At 39.3% G+C, this 9,651-nt stretch overlaps 2 protein-coding genes across 2 annotated transcripts; one reads left to right on the top strand and one right to left on the bottom strand.

The window, feature by feature from the left end:
- The first annotated feature begins 1,338 nt into the window (after positions 1–1,338).
- On the top strand, positions 1,339–2,803 carry LOC114163025. The gene has a single exon (XM_028047069.1). It carries the CDS (start codon positions 1,683–1,685, stop codon positions 2,436–2,438), a length of 756 nt encoding a protein of 251 aa, XP_027902870.1. The 5' UTR covers positions 1,339–1,682; the 3' UTR covers positions 2,439–2,803.
- A 3,520-nt stretch (positions 2,804–6,323) lies between these two features.
- Positions 6,324–7,947, bottom strand: LOC114163270 (aspartyl protease AED3). Its single transcript, XM_028047485.1, has one exon. The coding sequence runs from the start codon at positions 7,891–7,893 to the stop codon at positions 6,583–6,585; it is 1,311 nt and encodes a 436-aa protein (XP_027903286.1). The 5' UTR covers positions 7,894–7,947; the 3' UTR covers positions 6,324–6,582.
- Between the last annotated feature and the right edge of the window lie 1,704 nt (positions 7,948–9,651).

A 9,651-nucleotide genomic window follows, 5' to 3' on the forward strand; every position in this document is an offset into this window, starting at 1 on the left:
AATAACATGACGTAAATACAAACATTCCAACCCATGAAACTACATCCACACCTACTATACTCCATCCAGGTTACAAAAAAATCAAAAAAATTGGCTTAATTTACAAACCAAAATTACGTTAACCAGCCCCAGAAAACATATCACCCATGTTAAAAACTTAATCCTTTTTTCGAACACCATAACTGATTTTTCAAGAGCATATATTTTTCTCCTTTGTCTTCCTATGGTTGCATCTCTTTCATCCCCATTGTCTTCGTTGAACCACTTGAAAAAATTGCATCCTTTAGATTCTTCATTGGCACCACTTCGCTGGTCACATGAAATCAAACCCAAAAAAATGCTTACCACCACTTCGCTGGTCACATTATGGAAAGCAAAAATTTAAACAATAATTCATACCTTGTAGTTAGGGCACCCAAGAAATTGTTTTCCAAAATTCTTAACTGTTTTAGCAACTCTCAACGTTGCAACCTCCCCACAGTAGCACATTTGGGTTCCACCCGCACTCCTATATGAAACAGTAGGGGAGGAGACACTATTTTTTTGTGATGCCCACGAACACGCACAACCCTCACTGCGAGACATTGAACAATTGATTGGAAGAAGAAGACACACAACACGAACCCACCTTTTTGTGATGCCCACGAACACACACAACCGAATGGAGAGGAAGAAGAAGATGAGAATTGACGAATTGATTGGAAGAAGAAGACACAAATCGAGAAGCCACCTTTTCAACTCTGAACCTGCAACCGAATGGAGAGGAAGAAGAAGATGATATGGTACATTTAAGAGTTAGGGCAAATTTAGACTTCACCTTTCATTAAACCACCACTGCACACTGTACAATTATTTTTTTTACACGTCTTCACCTCTCAATGACACGTATCCGTTATCCATTGTCACGTCACCAAGATTTTAACGCCGTTCCTGACAATCTAACGGGATGTACCTGATTGATGCACTTAAAATAACTTGGGTACTAAATTGAAACCTTTTTTCGCTGGGTACCAAATTGACACCCTTGACCCAAACTGGGTACCTTACGAGTAATTAAACCTTAAATTAAACAAAATAAAGAATACACACTATCTTGAACTAATTTTGAAGTGAAGTTGATTATATCAAACGAACTTAAACCTAAAACAACGTGGCAGGACCAAATCCATCGTGACGATGCACGTAACATAAGGGTACGCATGAAAAGCAGAATTTTTGGAACAGATAAACCTAAATAACGAACGGTGTAACTGGATCGTCGTAGTGGCAACCGTTTTGTTCCATGATATCCCCTCCCATATAATCCCTCCTAACATCTGCAATCAAATACCCACCCCACCAAAATCTAACTGTCATTCCTTTTCCCTCTCCCTGTCTTCCTTCTTCCTTTCATCGATATGTTTCTGCTACATAGATAGCACAATTGTTCTATCGTGATCCCAAAAACATCATCGATCTGGTTCAAATCAAGAAATGGAAGTGCAGCGGATGAGGGAATTATTGGCACTTTGGTCAAGCTTGAAAACTAACCGAATTGCCCTAGTCGGTGGAAACCACACTGCTGCCAGATTCTGCACTCGCTAATCACCTTTTTTCCCTCTCCCCCTCTCTTTCTCTCCCCCTTCTTTTTTCTTCATTTCCCTAAACACATAACGTTCTATACCTTCTCTTACCTAACCCCCATGAATTCCACACGTTACACATTGCCACTTCTGGCATTCTTCATACTCGCTTCCTTCGTATTCATAATGAGATCACCCTTGCTGGAAAAAATCTCCTGTGCCAAAACCGACGAGGTTCTGTCGCTCATACTCCACCAATTAACCCATCAGGGGCTCGTCAAGGAAGCACAACACAAAGCGGTTAACGAAGCGGCTCCGGTTGCGCCGAGAAAGATGTGTGGTTACGCGAGCGAGGCGAAGAAAGCGGCGCTGCAGAAACTGGAGGACGTGCTTCTTGAGCCGCCAAGAGCGGCTTCTATGAAGTCGAGGAAGTACTTGAAGCGCACGCGGTTCTTGCCGGATTTGATGGGCGATCCGTTGGTGAGCTACCCTCGGCGCGTTTTCATCGACGTTGAGTTGTCGGGGAAAGAGGGAGGAAGTGGGAGGAGGTGGTTCATGGAGAACTACCCGAGGAGGAACATGCCGTTCGAGGCGTACGATGTGAAGACGGTGGCGGAGGAGCTGCAGCAGAATGAGGAGATAGGGATGTCGGAGTGGCTGAGGAAGAATGTGAAAGAGGAAGAGTTTGTGGTGATGAAAGCTGAGGCTGAAGTTGTGGAGGACATGGTGAAGAGCAATTCCATTGGGTTAGTGGATGAGCTTTTCTTGGAATGCAAACCCAAGGTTGGGAGAAGCAGAAGAGCCTATTGGGAGTGTTTGGCTTTGTACGGACAGTTGAGGGATGAGGGTGTGGCAGTGCATCAATGGTGGGGTTAGGGCACAAACACAAAACGGTGCGTACAATGTGTTTGTGTGTGAATCGAGAGAAACAATTTAAATTTCTGATTAATATTTTATTTATGCGTATTAATTAGGGTGTTGTTTGAGAAAGTATGAAAATTTGGAAGGGTCGTTTGAAGTAAAGAGCATCGGATTCCGCAGTGGACGAATTTAGGTTTAAGTAACGGAGGATTTGCATATGTATGAGTAAATATGCACAAAAAGGTTTACTGGGCGACATCCTTCTTTCATGTTTCTTAGTTTTGTCACTGTTAAAAGATCAATTCAATTCATGTATAGCTGTAACTTTAAAAGGTCTATTATTAATTAATATACCATTCTTTATTATTTATATTAATTTTATTCTGGAATTGTTTCTTGTTTTTACATGGTGTTGTACAAAATATTAAAAGAAAAACTGCTACATGTGATTTTGTTGTTGGTTGAACCATGTGAAATTAGAAGTGTGCTTATCGTTGCCACATTTAATTATATATATATATATATATATATATATATATATATATATAATGGCTAGGCGCATCCGAGTCCTACCCGATCTATGGGCCCAAGTGAATCGGCCTAATTAAAGATATCAAACGACCCATTTTCTGTACATTTCAGTAGTTAAACCATGACAGCATGACCCTGGGAAGCTCGGGAGAGTACCACCACGATAGGCAATCGCGGAACCAACTCGGACAGTGGGCATATTCTTTGGTACACGAAGACAAGACGGTATAAGGGGGGACGAAAGAAGGGAGAGGGATATACTCTTTTCTTGAGTAGCTCTTGCTATATTATTCTCGGTGTCATATCGGAATCCGTGCAGCAATATATATATATATATATATATATATATATATATATATATATATATTATATATATATATATATATATATATATATATATATATATATATATATATATATATATATATATATATATATATATATCAAATTGTTAACATAAGCTGAAGAATACAATTACGGGTTGCTAGTTTTCGGCCCTTTTTATATGGTTTTATTCTAACCATTCAGTGGCTGAATTAATCATTTAGGCACTTTTTTCTGTATTCAAACTTATGGTACTTCTTCTAACAATTTTTTAATATATTTTATTGGCTGATTTAAAAAAAAAATGACTATTGTAAAATCAATTTAAAAATTCCTCATTAGAGTTTTTATTATATAGTGTAATTCTTTTCTGTTATTCTACATTTATTGACAAGTGCTTACCAAATAAATTAGTGTTGAGAAGATAAAAAAAATAACAAATATGAGGATTTGAAGTTTTTCATGCTAGTTTTTTTTTTTTTTTCCTATAAATTTGTATAGAATATATTGATTTCTTTTTCTTTATGTTCTCGTGACTTATTTCTTTCTACTTTGAGGCACATATAATTTTTGTCTATCTATCTCTCTCTCCTGAAAACCTAATCCAAAGGGTTTCATAATATTAAGTAATGTAATGAGTTGTTAGTTCATAAAGACAAATATTTTTTTTTATTTAATTTAATGAAAGCTTAATAAATTGGTGACTCACTTGACAATTGTATTCTCACCAATTAATTTATCATGATCAACCAAATTAATTGACTTTCCCCAACAAATTTTTCTGAAGTTGAAATCTTTGTCATTATATTTAACTCTTTTTTATCGGTACGAATTTAGTTAATAATAATCTTTGTCCAAGTTACTTTCTCTCATTATTTTCATTAGTGAGCAAAAGGCTTTATATTACATAATGGATTGGTAGTCCATAAAAATATATGTATTTTTTAATTCAATGTAAGACCAATTGGTGACCAACGACAATTAGGGCATGAATTACGAAGATATAGAACTTTAGAGAATAAAAAAACTATTTATACTATAAACTTTCATTGCACTTTTATAAAGAGTATTTTCTGCCTCTTTAATTACGACGCTGATAATCTAAAATTATACTACTTTTAATTTATATATAAAAGAAGTTGGAAATTTTTATTTCTCAATAATAATAGCACTAGTGAATCGATATTCATCTCATACATTACCCCAAACAAAACAAGTGGTTATTCTCTGGTTTTTTGGTAAATATAATAGTGTATTTATTTGGCCTCTTGCCTGTGTCCAAAATACATACAAAAAACAAGGTGAACCAAATTCACGGACACTCACAATTCCCGTGCCGTGCCATATTATCACGGGTTCCCATTTATCACGGGTTGGAGGTTTTTTTTCCCTTCTAGGCAAACCACTCTCCATTATTACAGAAGTAGGCAGGTTTTTTAAAAATTACGGAAATGGGCAAAACGTTCTGGGGATGCACGTTTTCGTATGAAGAAATCGTGTAGCCCCCAAACGTTTTCATGGTCAAGCAGGTCAAAGGACGAAATCGTGTGGAGGGTGAACGTTTTTGGTTCAGTAATCGATTACCGTATGCTGTAATCGATTACTGCATGCTATAATCGTGCAGGGGGTAACGTCTTTGAAGGAGTAATCGATTACCATATGGTGTAATCGATTACTGCATGCGTTTTTGAAGCGTGAAGTTGAAAACGTCATGGGGGTGCACGTTTTTTTAAATTGAAAGTGGGGTTAAATATGTTTTTGGTCCCTCAAGTTTCAGCGAAATTTGGAATTAGTCCCTCATCAAAACTTTTGACCAATTTAGTCCTTCATCTTTCAAAATGCGTGAATTTAGTCCTTTTAACCAAATTTTGTTAAGTTTATCTGACGTTTCGAGCGCATTTCATGATAGTATTTAAGTTAACATTGAAGCAAAAATGTGTCAAACAGTATAAATAATTTAAATACTATCATGAAATGCGCTTGAAATGTCAAATAAACTTAACAAAATTTGGTTAAAAGGACTAAATTCACGCATTTTGGAAAATGAAGGACTAAATTGTTCAAAAGTTTTGATGAGGGACTAAACCCAAATTTTCCTTAAACTTGAGGGACCAAAAACATATTTAACCCTTGAAAGTGTATGGGGGGTATACGTTTTCTGAATAGAAAACGTGTGGGGGGTGCACATTTTCTATTAGAAAACGTGTGGGGAGTGCACGTTTTCTTCAAAAGAGATTTTTTTTCTTTTCGCACCCCCAACCCACTCCTTTCCCACTCCAACTCACTCCTTTCGATTCTGCAGACTAAAACGCTTATATATTCTAGCACACTACCATTTCGCCAATAATTTGTACATTTTTTATTTCAATTAATTTACTTTTCAATGTTTTTTTTTCTTTCTACAATATCAAAACTAAGACAATTTTTTATGAAGATTAATATTTCTTATGCCTTCATTAACTATAATTTGAAATACTTTATTCTTTGATGGACCAAAAAACTGTATAAAATCATTACAAATTATTATGCTTGTCTCTGTATCCAATTCTAATTTAATCACCTTTTTTTTAAAAAAAAAATTTGGACTGTAATCGATTACAATACCTTTGTAATCGATTACATTTCACTCGAACATAATGCATTAATCATGTAATCGATTACACTTCGTCTATAATCGATTACATTACACCCAGAAAATTGCAACGCATACAGTAATCGATTACAGCATACGGTAATCGATTGCTGAACGAAAAATGTAACCCCCTGCACGATTACATCATGCAGTAATCGATTACAACATGTTGTAATCGATTACTAAACCAAAAACGTTCACCCCCCACACGATTTCGCCCTTTGACCCGCTTGACCACGAAAACGTTTGGGGGCTACACGATTTCTTCATACGAAAACGTGCACCCCCATAACGTTTTGACCATTTCCGTAATTTTTAAAAAATCTGCCTACTTCCGTAATAATACATAGTGATTTGTCTAGAAGGGAAAAAAAACCCGGGTTGGAAGTAAATGGTCCCATATTACCAAAGTAAACAACATCCTTAATCACTAATCGATCTCGCATTATTAACTTCTTCAAACATCATTATTACAATCATCAATTGTCCCTTGTTAGGACAATGATCAATGTAAGACAATATATAGTACCCTATTTCACATTGAATAACTTCCAAAGCCACACAAGGCAAACTTATTCACCTTTTTCTAAGGAAAGATCCAAAACTAGCTGCCCAAACAAGAAAACCACTAGTACAATAAAACAGACAAAAAAAAAAAATGGAGCCAGCTAATTAGTTACAAACCTCACGGGCTATGCCAACCTTATTATTCACGGTATCAAACAAAATCCTAAGATTCTGTTGCTGAAAGTTCGCAATCACGTTCAACACCGAGTTCACGTTATCCGGCGCCGCCGCCATCGCAAGACAGGCCAGCGACCCGGCACTGCTGTGAATCAAGCTGTTTTCCAATGGCAGCTTCAGGTCCAATCCCTCGAAGTGAAGGGTAACTGGCGGTGCCAGATTTTCGTACGTCTTCACAAAACACGTGTCGAAAGCTCCAATGCTCGAGAACGTGCCTCCCACCTGCTTCCTGAACTCCTCCCTCACCGCGTTGTACACGGGCTCCACGAACCGGGTGATCACCGTGCCAGAATCAATTATGGTTCCGGATCCGGTATACGGGTTAAACTCGAGATACTCGCTGGGGAAAGACACCAGCACGCGCCCCACGCTGATTCCGGTGAAGTTCACGTAGTAAAGAGAGGGCCGGTGGGGGTTGCGCAGAAGCGGGGTGGTCCGGATGCTCTTGGGCTGGCCCACGGGCCCGAGTTTGAGCGACCCGGAGAAGTAGTACGATTTAAAGCTGGGAAGGCAGTAAGAGAATACACCGGAGTAGTTTGTCCCGGACTGGGAGAGAAGCGACAGTGGGCCGCGACCCAGACCCAAAAGCCCTTGGGCTGGAACTGAGGCCCCGGAGATGGCGTTGACGCAGCCGAAGGAGTAGTTAGGGATAACATCAGCGGCCAGTCTGAGAGAGTCTTGGACGAGCGTGGCGGAGAAAGAGGAGCCGGCGTAGGTTTGGTTGAAGGAGCAGGTGCCGGTTCCTGTGGCGGGGCAGGAGAGCCCGCGGACCTGACCGCACTGGGGTACGGAGCAGTCCAATGGGCCGTAGCTGGTGGAGGCTTTGGGGGAGAAGGTGGTGTCGGAGCAGCCGGTGCAGCCGGAGCATGGGACGAAGGCCTCGTCGGTGCTGGTGTCCAAAACCATGAACAAAAGTTGACCGGGGGTTCCGAGTTTTGCCCTGACGACGTAGTTACCGATGTTGAAGGCTTGGCCGGAAGCGATTGGGGCGGCGGAGACGGTCTTCTGGCCCAATAAGGTGGAGAGGTACCTGACCCGGAGCGGGTCTTTTGAGGCCATGTCGACGATCCTGGTGTCCCACGAGTCTACCTTGGGTGGCTTGAACGGTGAGCATTTGCTGTAGACCGGAATGACGTTGAGGTCCGACTCATCTGGTTGAGCCCCACATGGGTCAGTGGCATTGCCACTCATCACCCATACTACACACAAAAATACCCCAATGCCCAACTTAGCATCCATTGTTGCTAACTTTCTGGTAGCTATTACAGTGGTTGGTGTGCATGCATGGCGGGGAGTGACACCATTTATATAGACGCAGGAGCAAGTGGTGCTTGTAAATTTACGTAAACAACCTTCCCATTACATATTTAATAATTGGGGTCTTTTATTTTGTTCTTCTTTTTTTCTTACACTATTCTTAACTTTTGATGTTATCTTTCCATGTCCAAGAATGTTCAATCATAAATTAATTATCTTTATATTCTTTTTTTCTTTTCCATCATATCAATTATTTTATTTCCTTCTTTCACACTGTTCGTATATGGCCCAGGAAAGAACTTAAAGTGTCTTTTATCCTCACCCCTTTATTTTATATGTGAATTTCTCAAAAGCTATAGTATGAAAACGTTAAGAAATAAAACAGTGTATGTGTGAAACGAATATTAGATGCAGAAGTAGACTAAAAAAAGGAGTTGGATCATTGGTGTGGAGAAAGGTGTGGTTCAGGTATTTGGAATTCAGTGCATTGGTACTCTAAAGTGTTGCAGAACACTGTTTTTAGTATTGGTATGTAGCAGCAATAAACATGGTTGAAATTATTGGAGCTTTTAATTTGCTTTCATTACCGTTGTAATTGAATGATTAATGAGTGATTAAGCTAACTTTTTTTGGAAGCAGGAGTGGAAGGATAAGAAAGAAAGTGGTGGTGATCTGAATAAGTGTCGGGATTAGAAATTGACAGTGGATATTTTGTCCGTGCATGGATATTGCAGGAGATGCGGTCGGTCACGGGCACTCGAAGACTTTTTTGCTCAAATCTCATGCATTCATGGGCCCTCATTTCACTTCTGCATTAACTCAAATCTACTTCAAAATAACATCATTAAACACTAATAAACAACTAATCCTAGCTTATAGAATATAAACAAGTTGCTCAACTCAACACTTTATCTAATTCCTCTTCTGGCTTCTTCCCTCACTCACCTAGCTTTCTTTCTATAGTTCAACTCAACAAGGCCACTGTTGGGTATTGGGCTCCCTTCCTATGTGGAGAAAAGGCCCAAAATTTGAGAAGCCCATGTCTCACTTAAACCTAGTGGAGAGGAGGCTATAAAATAAAGAGAGAGGCAGAACAATAGAGTAAGAACACACTGAAAGCCCTAACACATAGAGGGAGAGGTAGAGGGAAAATTCTGTTCACGTTTTTCATAGAGCTGTCGCAGTAAATTCGGCGCTGCGGATTCGTTCACCGTTGGATCGGGCTGAAATTTTTACAGCAGGTTCGGAACTCATTGCTCTTCATTCTGACCGGTCGGATCTTTGATACGAGGTCTGAGTTGGGAGATATTAATTTCGCACTGCAGCAGTGATTTGTAGAGGTTTTCCTCTCTTGTTCTTCTCTATTTGAAAGCTTTGTTGCTTTGTTATTTGGTTGGGTGTTGGCACTAATTTGTGCTATTGATTAAGACTCTTTTGTACTCTTGTTGATCATAGTGAAGCTATTTCTTTGGTCTGGACGACTCGTGGTTTTTACCCTTGATTTGAGGGGTTTTCCACGTTAAAAATCTTGGTGCCTTTATTTGTGCTTTTGGTGGTTTATTATTGCTGCTCTTTGATTATTGCTCCTCATAGATTCTTGCAAGTTAGGGGAAATTATATCCGCTGCATTCTCTGGTATATTGTTTGTTATTGTTTTCCCCATCAGAGTGGCATCAGAGCTCTTGGTTGGGCTATATTTACTTGCTTGAATGATGGAGGCAAATGCAAAGATGGTTGCTT

The sequence above is a fragment of the Vigna unguiculata genome, chromosome 9, assembly GCF_004118075.2.
Source record: "Vigna unguiculata cultivar IT97K-499-35 chromosome 9, ASM411807v1, whole genome shotgun sequence".
Classification (NCBI taxonomy): domain Eukaryota; kingdom Viridiplantae; phylum Streptophyta; class Magnoliopsida; order Fabales; family Fabaceae; genus Vigna; species Vigna unguiculata.